We start from the raw sequence: 20037 nt of genomic DNA on the forward strand, positions 1-20037 counted from the left end.
CCTTCGTAGGTACAGTTGGCCGAGCTCGAGCAATCTCAGTTCTCTTACATGAATCAATGCAAAATTCTTGATGCTTGCAACAGTTGAATATCTGAGAATTATTGTCATGATGGATAAGCTTAAAGGAGTGTCGTGATGGGTGCTTGACTGGACAGTTATCGTTACCGCCACATGTGGCCAGAACATGTGGCTTGCTGGTAGGGTTTGCTGTATGGAGCCTACAAACCCCCTTTTGAGATGCGGGTCATAAGAACTAGACCCCTTAACCATAACTCCATCTAGATGCTTGTTCGCATGTGCTTGAGACTTTCAAGGCAAGAATCAAAGACGTATGGAACTTGTAAAATGCCTCAAACACCGCTTGAATTTTGAATTCATTCATAGATAAAAACCATGATGCAAAACAAGGGTGCCAACAGCCCCCAGATCCAGTGCTCAATGTTGATTGTGATGAGAAAGGACCACAAGTTTCATTCACAACGTCTTGGAGAACCAGTCAAGTTTATGTATCTTAGTATAAAGCCCCATAGACAGTTTCTAGCTCTTTGAGACAACTAGATACTAATGACACTTTGAAGCAGTATAGTAATCCGATACAGTTTGGTGAATATGTTTGGATTTCTCGCATAAAACCCATTCGTCCGAAATCTATACAAGAGTGCCTGAGACTAAGCTACGTCCGGGTTCGGTCGTTGACCGTCAGCAAGGAGGCATTCAATAGCCTCGAAGTTTCCGCAGATAATTTTGGTTGAGATCATAAGGCAGGGTATAGCCAAGCAGTATCCGATCCAGCCGCAGTCTTGATGGTCTGTTTAATGCGGCAATGAGACCTGTAAGTGTGAAATGGCTAAATTGATTTCTTAAAGAAGCTTGCAGCGGGACGTTTGCATCAGTGTGTTTTCCAATCGCGCTTAACTGAAGTCAGCTCGTTACCCATTTGAACAAGCGCCAGGAGCTGAGCATCTCAGTAAATCACAGTATCCCAAATTTCGGTTGACCGTTCAACCGCTCACTTGCAGCCATGCCTGCCGACCGTTTCCCTGCTGCAACCAGACAGGCGAAACCCGACGGTTCAAACTTTGTCCACTTGTCTTAGACAGAGACAAGCTGAAAGTGACCAATCGACAAACCACTCACTACCGGGCCGTCCCTTGTGCTGGGATTGCGGATAAAAGTGTTGCGCGGATGGCAATTACTCACGACTCATTGAGTTCCTAGTATTGTGGGAACGTGGTTCGTAGTCGTAAGTTTAAATCCATATGGTTATAGTTATAGTTATGACATAGCACCGATTAATTCGAACTCAAGAAACAACCAGGTAATGACTAACTCGGAAGCTCTAGCTTTCGGTATTATATTACGATGCAAGATTGGAGTGGGATGCGGTAATTGCATCGTATGATATCCCTTGGCCACCTGAGTGGAATCCTGGGGCTGAATATACGCCCGTTTCGATGCAATTCGCGTCTGCTTGCAAATCCAAAGGGCAACGCCACATCGTTCCAATCCAAGACCCTCACCACATTGACTTTGCACCTCCCAAGCTATGGAACGACAGTAGGCTGCTTACCCCGCATACATCAACACATCCCTTGACACCATGGCATTCTGCTCATCTGAACTGTATTTAAAAGCCTTCATCTGTGCAGCTCATCTGGGAACTTCCTGACGAGCAGGCTCACACCATCTTTTTGTATAGCCGCAGCGAGTAAGCCCGCTGCAGAACCTGCAGAACCCAAGCTGAGATGTTGGCCCTTCGCCATATCTGGATTATTGTCACAGACGTTGCCCACTCTTTATTCGGCTCTCCATTCTTTGGTGATGGAGCCCAATACCATTTCGGAGGCAGCGTCAGCTTAGTCAATACCGACGCCTTGAGCAAGCATGAGCGCCCCATATTTACCCCCCCTGGCAGCAACATTGACAACTTCGTCTGTAACTACACTCGTATGGCCGGCTTCAGATCATGTGGCACGCCGGATGACCGAAGCTGCTGGCTTCGAAACAAGGATACAGGAGAAGAGTATAACATTAGCACGGACTACGAGACTAAGATGCCACAGGGCATCACTCGTCGCTACCATATCAATGTCACCGACGGATACATCAATGCTAACGGCTTGGATTTCTACCAAGCCAAAATCTTCAACAATACCTGGCCAGGGCCTCTTATTGAAGCGTGTTGGGGAGACGAGGTTGAGATCCATGTGCACAATAAACTGAATCACAACGGAACCAGTATTCACTGGCACGGCATCCGGCAGAATCAGACAATGCACATGGACGGTGTCAATGGCATCACACAATGCCCCATTGCCCCGCAGTCCCATTTCATCTACAAATGGAACGCAACGCAGTACGGCACCTCGTGGTATCACAGCCACTACTCAGTGCAGTACGCAGATGGGCTACAAGCGCCCATAGTAAGTTATTTCCAGTCTTATGCGATACCACTCAGCCCCTCATGAGCAATCGCTTACCCATCTCGGTGGTAGACAATCCACGGACCAACGTCTTTCCCATATGACAAGGCTATTGAGCCAATCACCGTCACTGATTGGGGTGAGTCTGGCCCCCAACCCGTTCGCATCATGTTTCCTTGAAAGCAATGCTAAGGCATGATCAACAGCAAATACCAGTGCATTTGAAAACCTTTATCAAAAACCGGCCCAAGAAGATATCCTTTTGGGCGGGTTAGGAAACATAAATCGATTTACGGGTAAAAATGCGAACACAACCGAGATCCCTCGAGGCTATGAGATCTGGTTCGACGACGTCGAGCCCAACCCCGTCACACGGGCCAAGCGCTATCTTTTGCGTCTCGTCAACACGGCTTTTGACACTACCTTCGTATTCTCCATTGACAACCACAATTTCACTGTTGTTGAGGCCGACTTCGTTCCGGTCAAACCGTTCAATGCAACTTCGATTCTCATAGCCATCGGCCAGAGGTATCATGTGATCGTTGAGGCCACACCGGTAGTCAATAGCTCGAATCCCTCCGCCAACCCATTGCCTAGTGATGGCAACTATTGGATCCGAACATGGATTGCAAATGGCTGTGGCCCTAAAAACCGCGACGAAGAGACTTACATGAAAACGGGTATCCTCCGATACGATAACACCAGCACCGCCAATCCCAATACCAAGGCTTGGGATGTGAATCTCGAATGCTCTGACACTGTTTTCAATGATTTCCTCGAGCCTGTTGTTCCTTGGACAGTCGGAGATCCTTCAAATGGCAAGATTGGAGAACAGTTCAACGTTGACAACCTAACTAGCCCTGGCTCCGGTCCATACGCAACGTCTTTCTTCTCTTTTGAGAGGCCGGGCAGTAAGGAAGTGAGACCGTTCCAAACTTCGTACGGTAATCCGACTTTCCTGAACTTGGATAACGTCGGAGACGAATGGCCGAACGGGTGGGTTGTCGTTCCGGAAAACTACACCGCCACAGACTGGGTATGTATCTCTTCCTCCTTCTTGCCAGTCTGGGATTTCGAAATCGCCTTAATATGTTTATTGACTGGGCCTCATGGCCTGTAGGTCTACTTGGTCCTCAACTCCAACAATGCTAATCACCCAACTTTTGGACCTCATCCGGTAAGACAGCTGCCCTTGAACGGTTGTATCTGTAACTGAAGCTGTCTAGATCCATCTTCACGGTCACGATTTCGCCATTGTTCAGCAAGAAAACAATAAAGTTTGGAACCCCAAAGACCCGAACATCTTCAGACCCAACAAGAACAACCCGCCGCGCCGCGATGTCGTGCTTCTTCCGGAGAACGGCTTTGCTGTCATAGCCTTCAAAACAGACAACCCTGGCGTGTGGTTGATGCACTGCCACATCGCCGACCATGCGTCCACGGGACTATCGTTGCAGATCATGGAACGACAGACCGCGGCGAATGACATCTGGCCGCCCGGGAATTCCAGTGCTCTGGACAAGGCGCATACCCTCTGCGCAAGTTGGAATAGTTGGGCCTACGACTGCAAGAACTACTGGCCTGGCAACGTGGGCAATGGGAGCCATCCTAAATATCCTTCTTGTGAAGATGCGGCTAATCTTCAGAACGATTCCGGTGTTTAGTCACCGCGTGGTAGTGCGGAAGTGACGAGCTTTAACCAGGAATCGGGCATTCCAGGGCCACATGCTTGATGGATGCACCTTACAGAAAGGGATGGTGTAAAGCTGGAATCCGCGCACAGATAATTTGGCTCTGTTCATCGTTGACGATACTCTTGGATGTCGAAAAATTGACTGCTCTGGCATACTAGAGTACAAAAGCTTGATGTTATCGATGTGTAGTACAGTAACTGTATCCCTAGCCCAAGCAAAGGAGTCGATGCTTTGAACATGATTGTCTGACCGGGTCGGAACGGAGGGGTGGACCCAGTTGTCCGGTGCGAAGGCCGGCATTGCAAGTCACCCGCGAGGACAGGTTCCCTCGACCCGCCTCCAAAAGGCGCGAAGAGCGTTGAATTTGTAGAGAGATTCTTCGCTCCATAATTTACAACTCAGTTTTGTTGCGCCAAGCTGAGATATCTTATTTGTTTGTCCAAACAAGAGGACATGGCAAACAGAAGGCTGCATTGCGACATGGAACCCCTGTACCGCCCGCCCGCAAAGGCATCAGTTTGGCCTCGGCCAGGCCGGCCCATGCACACCCTTCACCTAATGTTTGTGTTGGCAGCTTCACGCAACCAATGAGCGCTGCGTGGTCGTACGATGGGTGTGGGAACCGCAGGCCCAGCCGCACTGGGCTTATCAATAGCCAACATCACTTTGGAACTTTGTGACGGGTAGCGCTGCTTTCCACTCCTTCAAGCAACGTGTAAGCACAAACGACGGGTAGGCTTATGTGGCTTGGACAAGTGCTGAGGGTAAGCTGGTGAGCATGCGAATGCCTTAAGGAGGAACTGATTCGCAACTTCATTTCTGACCAAGACACCATGGAACTGCAATCGAGAAGGTGTGCACGTCAGCATGGGTGAGATGTGTGAGCTGGCGGCGGATTCCCTCGAATGGGTTTCTGGCTGGTGGGCTTCATTGAGCATCAAGCACCGAATGGGACGCATATCAGCAGCAGTCCTGCAACAATGTCTCCATCAACTCCCACGAACCCTGCAGTCCTACATTCTGGGTCTTCCCGAAAGCAATCTGCCCCGTCACCAGTCGCCCGCAATGCCCTCCAGCTCCTTCAGCAAGTTTCCCGATCTCCCGGCCGAACTCCGTCTCAAGATCTGGGACGAGGCTACCGCCGGCCCCTCGATGCACATCTTCGACGTCTGCTTTCCTTCATGGCGCGGCGGTGCTCGCAGTAAACGCGCCTTCCAGGCCGCCGACGGGACGATGCCGCAGAGTAATCACGATAGGTGGGCCAAGTACAATGAATGCGTTTTTCTCGACGCTTTGGAAATTGGCCCCGCAGAACTGGCGCGACAAACAAGGGTTGCTAGACACGCATATGATCCATCTGTTTACAGACTTCGTAAGACAATGCGATTGACGTGCTCCGAGGCATCGGCGGCGGTGGAAAGGAGAATGAGAGGCAAGAGGGTGAACACCGTCTATCTTCCGGGTCGGAACGAGAGGATACACTATGGCAATGAGGAGGACGTCCTATTCCTGCGTTTCAGGGATGGTGGAGCAATTACGGATTTGAGTCAAGGGGTGCTCTTCGGAGAATTCGAGGCGTCGGGGATGAACGACCTCACCGATGTGCTCGAGGGCCCATGGAGTGCCGAGATGGCAGAGACGCTGCGTGATGCGCAATGTATCGCTTTGGATGTCGCGGAAACGTGGGCTCCGTCGGCAATCGGGGCGGTACTCTTCGAAGAGATTGCCTATTTGGCTTGCTGTTTGCAACAAAACCTTCGGGTATTGTATTTGGTGGATCATTGCCACGGGCGCTGTACGCGGTGCAAGCGGCATGAAACGAAGATTTACCAGCTTCAGACGCGCAGGGCCTTGTATTGGCAGCTTAACCAGGACATAGACGATGCTACGGCTAGAACGCCAGATGTTATACATGGCGTCGGGAAGACGTATCGCGAAGTGTTCGACTTTGAAGGGCTTGGCTGGTCGCATGAGCACCCGAGTTATGTGTTTGCAAAGGCGATGGATGAGACAATACGCAGCCAGCAGGTGGACGCAGATAAGCAAGATTTCGAGGGAGTGAGGGTGTTGCTGGTCGAGGATGAGGAGGTGGAAGGGGTGGACACAACCACACTGATGGACTGCAACTTGAATAATACCTCCGAACGGTTTGCCGGAGAAGTCATGGACATGAGCTTGCGATGGGCGGCCTGATTTGAGCGTATGCAAAGCTACGAGGGTCGGTGTTCGGGATGGGGGATAAGCTGGTGCCGCATTGCCCTCAGCGACGACGTGCAAGGTTGCGCCGAGGTCTGACGACGAGACACATCTCACGTCGAGACAGAAGGTGACTTAGAGTGGTTAGAACACCTTGTATTACCATCGTCTCTCTAAATGAGACTTGTCATCAATGTGGTCGCCGTAAACATGGACAAAACGTGCTGAAGCCCACCAGTTCTTTTTACTGGGAATACCTTTTGACGCCATACTATGCAATATACCACATAAGCTCGAAACCACGCGTAATTATCCCGCTAGAAGCTGTCCAGATGTTAGAGAGTGCTCATGGACCGATGAACCAACGAGAGGTGGAAGACTTACCGTATCTCATAGGAACCCGCCCTCGTCATGTACCGCACCCACTTGACGCTCGAGTAATTGCTCTTCTCAAACACCTTCAGGTACCTGACCAACAAGCCCGAACTCGTGAACATCAACAGGCTAAAGTTGAGGCTCAGCGGCGGCCGCGACCATGCGCGCTGGTTTGTCATGCTCGTCAGAATAGCCTCGGCGCTCAGCACGAACTCGCTCTGTCCAGTAAACCGGCCAATCTTCCACACAATGTTGTTCTCGCTAGGTTCGTATTTGGCCTTACCCTGGGTGCAGCGCTCCGTGATCTTAGCAGTGTTGAGCGGGGTGGGGATGCGGACGACGACGTTGGTGGCGAAGAGCTTGGAGCCGAAGTTGGCCTTGATGCCGATGCTGTATTCGACCTTTGTGCGGCCCACCTCGTTGACAATGGCGTGAACCTTGAACGGCAGGTTGACATTCTCGGTAGCGCGGTAGCGCATGAGCTCGAATTCGCCATCAGGTGGAACGAAGGAGATGATGCGGTCGCTGTCGAACTTGCCGAGCTTCACGCACTGGTGGAACTGGCAGTCTTCGAGAGTGACGCTACCCGCCGCCGCCTTGGTCGCCTTGGTGCCCATTCTGTTACCGCTCGGTAGGCTCAAGAGCCCGTCGTTGTCGAGAAGCAGACGGTCGTTGAGACCGAACTTGCACTCTGGCGTACCGGACAAGTAGGCGCGCATGACGATCTGGCCGGTGACATCCGCACGGAGGACGGCTCCCGTGGCGGACATGAGGAGGTTGACGTCTTCGATCACGTCGACGAAAGCCTCGTTCTTCCTGTACTTAACATCCGCCTTGCGCCACGAGAGCGCGCCTGTTGCCTGCATTGTGATCTTGGCCGAGTCCTCGGCGGCGCGTTCGGACTTGACGCCTTCGGTGGTGATGTACATCTTGAGGGTGTCGGTTTCGGTGTTTTGAGGATAGCCAAAGTCAATGATCTCTGCGTAGACTGTTAGTGCCGTTTCGATTTCAAGCACAGGAAACGGGGGTTGGACGGACCATCGAGCAGCTCATAGACAAGCACGAAGTTGTTCTTGACAGCTTCCTCATCAAACTTGCCAAAGTAGCCCCGCCCCAGCGCGATCAGGCGGTAGAGGAACTCGAAGACCAGTGCGGCATTGGCATTGCTCTTGGTGATGGCGACCAGGTAGATGTTCTCGTGCTTAACATGGCTGAAGGTGGTGCTGCCGAGGGTCAGGATTGGAGACCGGACTTGGGCGTTCGAGATCACTTGAATCCGGAAGACGTCGGCAAGCCTGGGTCTGCAGTCGTTACGAAAGGCGCGGAAGATGAGGTTCTCGCCCTTCTGATTGAAGATGAGGATTCCGGACAGCATTTTGACGACAGGGCGGGCGGGTGAGTGCGCGATTGAATGCGCGAGGGGAGCGACCACGGGGTTGACGGGTTGGTCGACAAGTCGGAAAGGGGGCGCGGATGCGGTGGTTGAGGAGGTGCTGGTGGTGGTAGTGCCTGAGAATGATCGCGAGCGGGACGGACAGCGGGGACTGCGACGGAGTCTCGGTCAGCTGTCAGGGGAGCTTCGACTTGTCGAGGTGACAGTTTCGGGAACCATGGGAAATTCTGCCGTAACACGAGAGGGTCCGGGCGGTGAAGCTCCAGCCGCTCCGGGGCTCCGTGAAGGTGTGGGTCCGAGTTCTTCAACTCCCAGATTACGTGATCCACCTGACATGCAACGGCCGGCGGAGTGTTTTAGCGGGTTCCGGAGTGCTGTGAGACATCTTATGTCAGCACAGTTTGGCCAGACGGTGCGAATAGATATTGACACTCCCGCCTTCTTTGTTCCACCTCCCGGCTCATCGTCTACTTCCACTCGGCCGTCAGTCTTTCCACGCCGACGCAGAAACGGATTCTACAACCAGTGGCTATACACAGGCCATTCGATCAGTGTATTCCCTCTGGGTGGGCTCTTATTTGCGAAAAATCCAAGGGGGTGATGTCAAGCCGCAAGGCATGTCCATCAAGCTATGGTCTACACAGATATTCGCGCCGGAGTACTTACCTCAACGACAAGTTGGAGTGCTGCACAGTCTGCTACTCCGATAACGATTACCTTCTTTTCCGGTCACCGCATTATCACAGATTACTGGAAACCATGTCAATCCGTTTGCTTCAAGTGAAGCTGGACCATTGCCACGTCGTTGAGACATAGAGTTGTTTGGTAACAAGACACAGGGAAACGTCAAGGAAACATCAATATAGATCGTTGCCACAGCCCTGGAAACCCAAGGTGCTGATCAATGCTTAATAGACAAGCAATCAGTATCGGTTGCGTCTTGTTCACCACACTGATTAACACTCATTAACACCCGACAGGTCCGAATGACTCGGCAACAACCCTGATCTGCTATTAACCACCCGCAACCAACCACGAAGAACCCCAAATCAATTTCCCCAACTCGCTTACCTTCAGCCCCTGGCGTGCGGCTCCTGCAACGTACTTGTCTGTCCGCACTGTTGGTACCTGAAGCCATGCCACTTTCGCTTTGTCTTTCAATCCGTCAGCAGGTCGACCCGTACATCAACAGCTACCAGCCTCCGTATACCGCTTCACGACGCCCTCATCGAGTAAGCTTCCGTCTCTAGATTAAACAGCTCAGGCACACTGCTCCCAAGGCCTGTACATCTCGGGCGACGAAGCCGTTGTTCCATCGAAAGTCTGCGCGATTGTAACTTGATCGGAACGATTCAGACTTCTTTCCGACCCCTCATGGCACCCTCCGCGATGGTCCCCACATCCAGCGCGCCCCCATGACCAACGCGCTCTTCCGTTCACGGCTAATATGGAGCGTCACTTCCGAGATGACTTACACTCCGTTACATCCAACTTGTCTTCTAGCCACACCTTGGTTGGCGGACTTTTCCTCTCAACGCCCTCATCCATTGATGACAGCCGTACCTGGTCGCGCCGCCGACGATGTTTGCCTCCATGCCCAGACTTTGTTCCTGGCCCAGCCCGCCATCAACCAACCCGTTCCGCGGTTCCTGCCCCGTGCCACTCGAATCTTCGGATGTCTGTTCCATAGCTCATAACACCCCATGGGCACCAGTAGCTCACTCGGCTTCGCCCGTTTGTCTTGAGCTTGTCTCAAAGAAGTAATCAAGGGCCCAGAATGCCGAAACTTTGCTCCGAAGATCGTGGGGCAAAGTCCCTCGCCCGTCATGGGCTCACAGCTTGTCCATCCCGCCGATCCGAAAGAATCAAGCGGCGAACTCAAGGGAACCTGATGTCTGTCACTGACAGAAAGATGATAAAAGGGGTCGGCTCCCAGACTGTTCTGTAACCGTTTGGATCTACAAGCCACGGACAAACACCTACCATTGAGTCAAAGTCGTTAAAGAGGTTCAGAACCGAAGCAACAATGGCTGCACGCACGCTTTTCGCCGCTGCCCTTCTGGGCACTGTGGCCTTCGCCGTTCCCATCGAGGAGAGGCAGTCTTGCGCATCTGTCTGGTAGGTGGAGCCCGAGACTCACCCCAAATGTCTTTTAACAAGCTTCAGGGCCCAATGTGGTGGTCAAACCTGGACCGGTCCTACCTGCTGCGCCGCCGGCAGCACCTGCGTCGTCGGCAATCCATTCTACAGCCAGTGCATCCCTGGCAGCGCTGCTCCATCGTCAAGCTCGACTGTCGCCTCTTCAACCGTTCTCACGAGCTCCACCTCCGTCGTCAGCCCGTCCCGCACCTCGACGACGACCGCCGGCTCCGCCACCACCACAAGCCGCGGCTCCACGACCACTGCTCCTCCCGTTAGCGGCGGTGCTACCTACACTGGCAACCCCTTCGCTGGCGTCGACCTTTGGGCCAACTCGTACTACGCCTCCGAGATCACGACTCTGGCCATCCCGTCTCTGAGCCCTGCTCTGGCCACTGCGGCCGCCAAGGTCGCCAAGGTCCCGACCTTCATGTGGATGTAGGTTGATCACTTTGAAGCTTGTTAGCTTGAATTCCCTTCCTGACACTCATCTCAGGGACACCCGCGACAAGGTTCCCTTGGTTGACGCTACTCTGGCCGACATCCGCCGTGCCAACCAGGCTGGTGGAAACTACGCCGGTGAATTCGTCGTCTACGACCTCCCTGACCGTGACTGTGCCGCTGCCGCCTCCAACGGCGAGTACTCCATCGCCAACGGCGGTGTTGCCAAGTACAAGGAATACATTGACGCCATCCGCACCATGATCCTCAAGTACTCTGACATCCGCATCCTCCTCGTCATCGGTGAGTTTGTTGCCATTTCGCCGAACGAAACAACTGCTAACTTCTTATCTCAGAGCCCGACTCTCTTGCCAACCTCATCACCAAGTAAGCTAACCTCGGGATTCCCGAGCCTTGTGCGAACATACTGACAAGTCCATAGCTTGAACGTGGCCAAGTGCGCTGGTGCCCAGGCTGCCTACCTTGAGTGCACCAACTACGCCGTCACCCAGCTCAACCTCCCCAACGTCGCTATGTACCTCGACGGTGGCCACGCAGGCTGGCTTGGCTGGCAGGCGAATCTGGGTCCTGCTGCGCAGATGTACGCCAAGGTGTACAAGGACGCTGGCAGCCCCAAGGCTCTGCGTGGTATCGTTACCAACGTTGCCAACGTGAGTTGTCCAACCAGCCGCAAGTCTCGGTCCGGCACACTGATAATGAGTAGTACAACGCCTGGAGCGTCAGCTCTCCCCTCCTTACACCCAGGGTAATGATCCGCCGTCGTTTTGCTTTTCAGTCCGGTGTATCTAACTGTTTGCAGGCAACTCCAACTATGACGAGAAGCACTATGTTGAGGCCCTTGCTCCTCTCCTTGCGGCCCAGGGCTGGAACGCTCAGTTCATCGTTGACCAGGGCCGCTCCGGCAAGCAGCCCACTGGCCAGCAGGCGTGGGGCGACTGGTGCAACGCTATTGGCACCGGCTTTGGTCTCCGCCCGTCCTCCAACACCGGCTCCTCGCTCGTCGACGCCTTCGTCTGGGTCAAGCCTGGCGGTGAGAGTGACGGCACTTCGGACACCTCGGCAGCCCGTTACGACTTCAACTGCGGCAAGAGTGACGCCCTCAAGCCTGCCCCTGAAGCTGGCACTTGGTTCCAGGCCTACTTTGAGCAGCTACTCAAGAATGCCAACCCGGCTTTCTAAGCGCGTATTAAGCTGGCTGCATGGAATCTCTCTGCCGAGATAGATGATGGACCGTTTAGACTGGAAATCTCATATTACATTCTTGTAAATAGCTTACATAAACCTTGGAGACGAAGTGTATATACGGCATTGACGCTACATTGCATAACCCCTATCGTGTTATGAGCATGATTCCGTCTCGCTTCATATGTCCCGTCTTGTCTTTTGACTGCGTCGGTAATAACGCATTAGGCCGTCGTCTTTGAGCCATGGTCCCGTAAGCTGAGATCCGCGAATACAAGAAACTCAAAGTCCTACGCCCGACCTCTTTGAGCAAAAGCTTCCTCGGTTGGGAGGGTCACAACTCTATGCTCTCGAATTTTTGCGCAATGTCTAAAGATCTTACCTATCTGTCGCATCCCACCCTACCCTTGGCTTTGGTATGGCTTCCATGCCGCCCCTTTTCTTGGCTTCAGACCCGAAACGTTCAGGCAATACCAGCCCAGGTACATGTTAACTACACTGTATGTCTGAGTTATTCTTCAATCGCATGTTTTGGCTGTTCAGGGCCTTCCAGAAGGGCCAGGTCGCGCCTTTATCCGGATCGCCCACGACCGAAGAATCTGGTCTTGACCACAAAACGAAGGCAAGCGAATCGTTGGCTGCAGGGCTTCAGGAAGTTGTCGCGTTTCACAGGCAATCCAGTTTTCTAGATTCCTGTCGGCTAACACGTCGTGGTTCAAAGGACAAGACACAGAGACTCAGCCAGGAATCTCATAGCCGTGATATCTCTGAGAACGGCCACGAGAAAGAGACAGAACACTCAACTGGAAAAATGTCTTACAAGGCCAAGCTAACCGACTTCATGAAGAAAGAGAAACTCGACGAGGACAGCCACGGGTTGAATCACCTCCCGCCTGACATCCGTCCAGACCAGCCAGCTCGAAAGCGAAGTATCTGGGAGAAGGTCGAACAAAAGCTGAGGCAGAGAAAGAAAGACTCAGTTCCAGTTGCTCCGCCGCCCGCCATGGAGTATCCTTCTGCTTCCCTCAACGAAACCAAGGTGAGCAAAGAAGATGTCAAGATGGCAAATCTGTCTGCTTCGTTCCAAAGCAACTGGGGTGGAAATAAAAATGACGGGATGGACCACGCGCTTGCGTACGAACCTTCTCATTCTCTACCACCTTCGTCATCGAATGCCTGGTTTTCAACGACCTTCTCGAAGACTACTGATCAACCTTGCTCCTACTCTCAACCATATTCCCCGTCTCAACCCCCCACCAACGACTACCTGCTCTTTCAGGGCCTCTACAATCCCACGTCTCTATCCCTGAGTAGTGTCACCAGTGCAATAAACTCGCTAGGCAAGCCAGTTGGACGCATTACATCGGAGCCGCCGGCTGCCTACTACTCTGTGCAGGCCTACACTTTTGCACATCAAAATATCCCGTCCTTCAACATCACAAAGGCACCCATCGCCCATACCGTGCCAATCTGGATGCAGGAGAATACCGACTCGGCCATCGACAGAAAGGTGATGCGACACTCTGCGAACTACCTGGAGGCCCCGACGCCACCGTGTGCGCAATTTGCGAGCCCTTCAATAGAAACCATGGGGAAGTCCACGGCACCAAATGATAACCATGCCGTGGCCCGAACATCCGTCCCGGGTCAGATAACCTCCTTGTATGTTCAAATTCTCTTTCCTATACCCCCATTTTTCTCCTCCATCATCTTTGTCTAAGAACTCCTTAACACCTCAGTAGCCCAGCCACTGTCACGGGTCTTCATCAAACAATTCTCGCGCAGTCTAGCATCCCAATGTCAATACCAGCACACGAAGAGGAGCAAAGTCTGCGAGACTTTGTCCAGAGGATGACCGAGCACAAGTGCCCAGACTGTAACAAGGACACGATACCCTTCAAAGCCAGCGCCGTCTTCGTTCATGCTGAAAAGATCTTGACTTCTAAGAAACGTATGTCTTCCCCAACGTGTCCATATTGTCTCTTCGTACTTCACACATCCACCTTGAAAACGGCTCCTGAGCTAATTCAATATTACAATGCTCACTCTTTGCACGTGCAGATCACTGTATCTTCAACTGCAAGCATTCGAGATGCCGCGTCTCCTACTGCCCTGGCTGCTCGCAAATAAGCAGGGCATCCGCGATACCCTTTTGGTCATCCGCAGCCGCCACCACGGCAAACAGCACAGGCGCGTCAACGTGGTGCTGCCCCTCTGCACGACTCTTCTTCATCTTCCTCCTTCTCTGCGGCCCACATGCCCATCCCAGACATGACCTGGCCTCCCTTCTCCAAGACCGTCAGGTCGAAGTCAAACCTTGGACTCCGAGAGCCTCAGCCAGCTCTTCCGTTAACGAAAGTGCGTCAGAGGGCCCGCATCGTTTGGCAGGGCCGGCTGTCGGCACAGGCTACGGATGTTCCGGGGACGGACAAGGCTCCGGCGGAGGTCTGCTCCAGTATGTCGGCGACAAGAGCCTGGAGCTGCTCCCCGAACTCTTTGCGAAGCTCCGGTGGGCTTGGCCTTCCACCGCGAACTCGAGCGAGTTCGACCAGAACCCTCCTGAGCTACTCCTGAGCATGACCCGCCGCAGCCCGCTGATGATCAAGGTTGCGGAGCTCCTCCGCGATGACTGCATAGAAGAGGTCATGCGCCGCGCTGCTCTGTACCATTCCATGTTCGACTTCATCAAGGCCGTCGTCGCGCACCCCTTTTCGGCCCCTCTGGTCCGTGATATCCGGATCGAATATCCCCTCGCCCGGACTCTCCTACCGGTCTGCTTCGGGACAGCTGACATTCTTGCGCCTGCCATGCAGCAGCCTCATTCAGTGGATCACAAGGGTAAGGGAAAAGCAAAGGCGCCATTCGAGCCGCCACAGGATACTCTGCAGTCCCTGGCCAGCTTGCTCTCTTCGTTGACGGACCAGTCTCGGGCGGTGATGCATTATCTGAATGCCGGGAGCCATAATGCTACTGATACGCTGGCAATGTGCCAGCGCATCTGTGACCTCTCTGATGAACTCGGGACATCGACCATCCGCACCGCCGGATATAGAAAAGTCGCCTGCTCAGCCCAGGCGTCCTCTTCATCAACAACTTCTGCCGCAACCGTCATCGCCGCCGTCGGACCAGGAGCCCACGAAAAGAAACTAGAAGGCATGCGAACCTGGCTGAGCAGAAACAAGGTCACCGAGTTTGAGACGGACAACTGGTTGAATGCATACAGCTTCCGCAGGTCTCTGGCAGACACCGCGGAAAGCGCTCCCAAGCCCGGCCGAATGAAGAGGATCGTGTATGAACTGTCAATGCTCAGGACTTCTGTGCCAGAGGGCATCCTGGTCCGACACGACAGCTCGCGGCTGGACGCCATGAAGGTCCTCATTGTCGGGCCAGAAGGCACGCCGTACGAGAACGGGCTCTTCGAGTTTGACCTGTTCTGTCCCCTCGAGTACCCCAACACGCCGCCGCGGATGGAGTTCAAAACGACACGAAGCGGGCGAAAGTTCAACCCAAACCTCTATGTCGACGGAAAGAGTGAGTCGTTCCCTGCAGCTCCAGCTTCTTTCCGTGGTTCCGTGGCTAACCTTTGACCGCAGTATGCCTCTCCCTCCTCGACACCTGGAGCGGCGAGAAGTGGTGCCCTAGAACGTCCACCCTGCTGCAACTTCTTGTCTCCATCCAGGCCATGATATTCTGCGCCGATCCGATATGGAACGAGCCCGGCAGCGCCGACGGCCTGGGCGTCCATGCCTCCGACCTGTACAACTGGGAGATGCGCGCCGACACGCTAATCTTCGCCATGAGCGACTGGCTTCGCGAGCGCCAGAAGAACGCCTACGGCTGCGGCACCGGCAGTGGCGTCTGGGACGAGGCCGTGGGAAACCACTTTAGGCTGCGGTGGCACTGGATCCTGGAGACCGCCCTCCGTTGGGAGAAGGAGAACGATCCAGAAGTTTCCTTCTCGACGTCCGGCCTGGGATTCATCATGCCGGGAAAGTGCGCCGCCAAGAGGTTCCGCGTCGGGATCCGCAGGTTGAAGGGATACTTTGCCGAGTGGGCGAGGACCGAGGAGGAGTGGGAGCTGGTGAAAATTGGATCCGAAGACAAGAGCGAGGCTGGCATCGACAATGTGCCTAAGGGAGGCCAGGGAAAGGACCAAGAGTCACATAGCTTCAGTACAGACTCTATTCAAGGCTCGCTCAGCTCGCTCAACCTGTCAGAGTAGAGTCTTATTTCTCTTTGATGAGAGAATCTGGATTTATCGAAAGCAGTTTACACATAGTGGCTCATTCTAGACTGTGACCGACGTATTCAAAATCGCCCAGTACTATGACAATCTTTGAGTCCCCTTAACCGTGTAAGTGCCCATTTCCATCTCTTGCTTGGAACATCAGGCACAACGTGGCCGACGTGAGTCCTGTTGAACCTTCCTCTGCTCGGGAAGCTCGTCTTCACAAGCCTCTAAGCATCGCGTTCTCGACTGACATGCTCCCTCCCCTGTCAGCGCACTGCACGATACCCGAAATTGTCTCGCTCGTCCAACCATTTACGCATCCGAGTGCCCAGGAGACCGACAGCACATCTCGCACTCGTTGTAGATGCAGGTGAGATGCGGGGTTCGTACGAGTTCCCATGCCTTGGCATCTCAGCAGGGACTGATGGAAACATGTTTTCTGATGGTGGTGCATGCAGTGTTAGTGCTGAGCGTCCATCCAATCCAAAGTACCATCAGAAATGTCCCTCGCCTTTGGGTACGAGCTGAAGCCGCGTACATCTGATCCTTCTTTTCGCAGATCCTGCGTTGGAGATGGGCACTAGAGAAGTCTCGAGCGGTATTATAACAACCTGCAACACCTTGCTTGGCGTTCACCAAAGTCCCAAGGAATTCCCTCGGCGCAACAAGCAACTCCTCGATAGAACAACACGATGGCAGCAGCCTACAAGACCGTAGGCGTAGCCTTCATCACTGGCGTAAGCCGTCTCATTCGTCGTCAGATTTGCCTTTACTGATTCATCTCTCCTTCAGGCCGGCAGCGGCATCGGCCGCGCAACGAGCTACGCCTTCGCCGCCTCCCACGCCCTCGCCGTGATCTTCACAGACATCAGCTTCGACGCCGCCCTCGCCGCCGCGTCCACCTCTGGAACCTACGCCACGAACCCCTCGTACCAGGCACGCGCCTACGCGCTGGACGTCACGGACGACGCCTCCGTCGCCAAGGAGTTTAGACGCATCGACTACCTCGTCAACAGCGCGGGCCTCCCCGCTCTGCGTGACAACCCGGTGCCGGAGAACAGCATGGACATCTTTGACGAGACGGCGAGGGTCAACACGAGGGGCCTGCTGCTGGTCACCAGGGCCGCGGTACGGGTGATGGAGAAGCAGGAGCGGAAGAGGCACACGACGTTGCTGGGCAAGGAGAGGGTGCTGGAGCGCGGATGCGTTGTGAACGTGCTCTCGGTGCTGGCATTCGGGGCCGTGAAAAACAAGGTCGCGTACGCGGCGTCGAAGCACGCGTCCTTGGGCATCACGCGAGCGACGGGTATGCTTCTCTCCCTTCCTTCTTCTGCTTGACCCGAGTCGTGTGATGACCTGGGCCGCTGACCCATGACGATAGCGCAAGACTTGGGGGACAAGCACGTTCGTGTCAACGCCGTGGCCCCGGCGTGGGTGAACACGGCCATGTTCGAGCAGGAAAGCGAGATCACGCCGGGCATCGACCAGTTCATCACGGGCATCAGCCCGGCGGGCCGGCCGGCGGAGGCGGACGGGGTGGCTGAGGTGGTTGTGTTCCTGTGCAGCCCGGCGTCGAGTTACGTCAACGGCACGGGGTTGACGGTGGACTCTGGCCTGACACTCACCGTTCATTAATGGTTATGGTGAGACGAGATAGGTTTGTTGTTGTGGCAGAGGCTGAAGTTCATGTTATCAACAGATACGTATGGATACGCCCAAGCCGTGCAATACATCTCATATCGATGGTGTATATTCCTCTAGAGCTACTTTCGACAGTCCCCGGGTCCACAGGACCGATTTGTAACAGAAAAGCAGCTTGGACCTCTGTGTAATCGGTAGTGGAACACAGCGTAGCAAAGACAACCATAGGTGTCGCGTACGGCGCCAGGTCAAGCTCCTAGGCAAAAGCGGGCAAGCATAGCTGAAGCATTGAGCTGGCTTGGGTGCGGCCCAGCCGCCCTCTGCATGTCTTGGCCTCAATGCTCACTCCTCAAGCTTTAGCTGCAGCCTGCCAATATTGGGTCTGGTCAATGTTACATAGTACACACACTCCTCCAGAAGACCTGGCGACCTCACGCACCCGGCAGTTGATGTCAAGGCGCAACCGAAGAACCAACTCTACGGCAGGATGCGATGACATCTCGACAGAAAGGCAGGCCGTAGATCAGCCGGGTGGCCCAGGCGACCGTTGACACCGTTGATATCAGCCCGACGATGCAAGCCATACGAACGACTGATGGTAAAGTTTTCCCAAAGGTGGTTGACCCGAAAGACGCACACGAGCTACCGCTGACCGCCGGTTATCGCGACTCGCCGCTCGGCCTACACGGTTACGTCGGCGTTGATGATCGTGTTGATAATACTAGTGTAATACCTGTTACGGAGACAAACTTTAAGGGGGGCTGTGGGTGCAGGCAGGCTTGTTTCGAAGAGATGGTAAGCAAGATATCCACCCAGACACGACGCAGCGTTACAGGCAAAAGCGGCTGACATGCGGCTGGGAGGGGTGGATTCTTGGCCGCGGGGTCACTGTGCTCAAAGCGAGGATGCCAGATAAAACGCGACGCTTATCAGGGGATCTGCGCCTGGCGGGTGCCGCGGGTACCAGCGTTACGAGTTACTTCTGGGTGGGCGGTCTGCGATCGACTTCCACAGCGCCAGTGTTGAATAATAGGCGGTCCCGAGTCAGCCCGTTCAGAAAGTTTCTTGACGCCTCGCAACTCGCAACGGAGCCGAGCGTTGAAGTCGGATGGGTCTGTCGCTCCAGAGAGTCTGTTCTCAGACAGCGGGAAACCACGTGGAAGAGGTGGGCACAGCCAACCGGACTCGGACCGCATGCATAGTACAAATGGACGGCCGTTTGTCCCATGATCATTGATGTTCCCCAGTTTTGATCATGGGGCAGCTCGGAGCTCCCACCGACGCACGAGTCAAGGCTCGGGACGTACTGGTCCGCGCCCGGTGAGCAAGTTGCCGCTTGCGTACGGAAACAGAGTGCAAGATTCACGAACGCTTCGTATACACGTGAAGGCAAATGAGAACCAAGATCCGAGCACGTCCGGAAACAAGCACGATTGGACTTGACTCACCCAGCGAAACCTAATGACGCAAGGTTTCGACTGATCAGGCCGGTCTGCAGATTGCGAGTGTCCGGATAGCTATGTGAAGGACGGAGGGGGACGAAGGAGATGAGGTCGGCTAGATTAGGCCTCACAACCGACCGGAAGCTGCCCAGGACCTGATTCATGAAAAGGCTGTCGAAGAGCTGCAACGATTCGATGAAGAGACAGCCCATGACCTTGATGGGCGAGATTCCAGGATTATGGCAAAGTCTATTTCCACGGCAGGCAGGCAGTCAAACATTAACCCAAACAACGTTGATGTATGGTGCCGATTGGAAAGTGCCGTCTGTTGAGTTGAAAATCCATGTGGCCAGCGAGTGCCATAGCCATAGGATGGCTAGCGGCCGGGAAGGATTGGGGTGTGTTTGCCACGTGCGGCGCATGCAGCAGCAAGGTACACGTCTGTAGAGAAGGGAATGGCGCTGGCGAGGGGGGTGAGGGGAAGCAGCCATTGGCGCTCGCAGTCAGGTCAGAGTCGCATCGAAAGTGGTCCGAGGGGGCCGAGTCTAGCAGGTGTTGATGGTGTTAGAAGGCGGTTCATAGATCATCTGAAACGAGCCATGTGTGCGTGAGATCTAAAATGAAGGGTGCCATTCTCGGGCGACGGACCGACTGTTCGAAGGGAGCCTGGAGTACTACAAGGGCGGACACGAGAGGTAGAAGGCCCGAAGGGTGGCTGGTCTCGGCAGATGTCGATCGACGAGTCTCAAGCTACGAGCAATAATCATGCTGTTTCTGGCCGTTTTCAACCAGAGCTCACCAATCGAGGCGTGGCTACAGTTCATTAGCCGGGGAAGCAACAGCAATCCAGCAGACAGGG

The 20037-nt window shown here is 54.2% G+C and overlaps 6 protein-coding genes across 6 annotated transcripts; 5 read left to right on the forward strand and 1 right to left on the reverse strand.

Moving 5' to 3' along the window:
- Window positions 1-1745: 1745 nt before the first annotated feature.
- Window positions 1746-4087, forward strand: ColSpa_06473 (laccase ARB_05828; the record flags this gene model as incomplete). The annotated part of the gene is made up of 4 exons (XM_049272685.1): window positions 1746-2423; window positions 2496-2562; window positions 2630-3459; window positions 3650-4087. The coding sequence occupies 4 exons, from the start codon at window positions 1746-1748 to the stop codon at window positions 4085-4087; spliced, it is 2013 nt and encodes a 670-aa protein (XP_049128642.1).
- A 1095-nt stretch (window positions 4088-5182) lies between these two features.
- ColSpa_06474 (uncharacterized protein) lies at window positions 5183-6310 on the forward strand (the record flags this gene model as incomplete). The annotated part of the gene is made up of 1 exon (XM_049272686.1): window positions 5183-6310. The coding sequence occupies one exon, from the start codon at window positions 5183-5185 to the stop codon at window positions 6308-6310; it is 1128 nt and encodes a 375-aa protein (XP_049128643.1).
- A 320-nt stretch (window positions 6311-6630) lies between these two features.
- ColSpa_06475 (AP-2 complex subunit mu) lies at window positions 6631-8063 on the reverse strand (the record flags this gene model as incomplete). The annotated part of the gene is made up of 3 exons (XM_049272687.1): window positions 6631-6637; window positions 6698-7667; window positions 7727-8063. 3 exons carry the CDS (start codon window positions 8061-8063, stop codon window positions 6631-6633), a joined length of 1314 nt encoding a protein of 437 aa, XP_049128644.1.
- Window positions 8064-10107: 2044 nt separating this feature from the next.
- ColSpa_06476 (exoglucanase 2) lies at window positions 10108-11861 on the forward strand (the record flags this gene model as incomplete). Its single annotated transcript, XM_049272688.1, has 7 exons — window positions 10108-10199; window positions 10248-10658; window positions 10717-10964; window positions 11018-11048; window positions 11104-11332; window positions 11386-11461; window positions 11482-11861. 7 exons carry the CDS (start codon window positions 10108-10110, stop codon window positions 11859-11861), a joined length of 1467 nt encoding a protein of 488 aa, XP_049128645.1.
- Window positions 11862-12675: 814 nt separating this feature from the next.
- On the forward strand, window positions 12676-16086 carry ColSpa_06477 (putative ubiquitination network signaling protein acrB; the record flags this gene model as incomplete). Its single annotated transcript, XM_049272689.1, has 4 exons — window positions 12676-13526; window positions 13607-13815; window positions 13926-15395; window positions 15458-16086. 4 exons carry the CDS (start codon window positions 12676-12678, stop codon window positions 16084-16086), a joined length of 3159 nt encoding a protein of 1052 aa, XP_049128646.1.
- A 701-nt stretch (window positions 16087-16787) lies between these two features.
- ColSpa_06478 (levodione reductase) lies at window positions 16788-17730 on the forward strand (the record flags this gene model as incomplete). The annotated part of the gene is made up of 3 exons (XM_049272690.1): window positions 16788-16832; window positions 16888-17401; window positions 17477-17730. The coding sequence occupies 3 exons, from the start codon at window positions 16788-16790 to the stop codon at window positions 17728-17730; spliced, it is 813 nt and encodes a 270-aa protein (XP_049128647.1).
- Window positions 17731-20037: the final 2307 nt, after the last annotated feature.

The sequence above is a fragment of the Colletotrichum spaethianum genome (genome assembly GCF_022836535.1).
Source record: "Colletotrichum spaethianum MAFF 239500 DNA, contig15, whole genome shotgun sequence".
NCBI lineage: Eukaryota > Fungi > Ascomycota > Sordariomycetes > Glomerellales > Glomerellaceae > Colletotrichum > Colletotrichum spaethianum.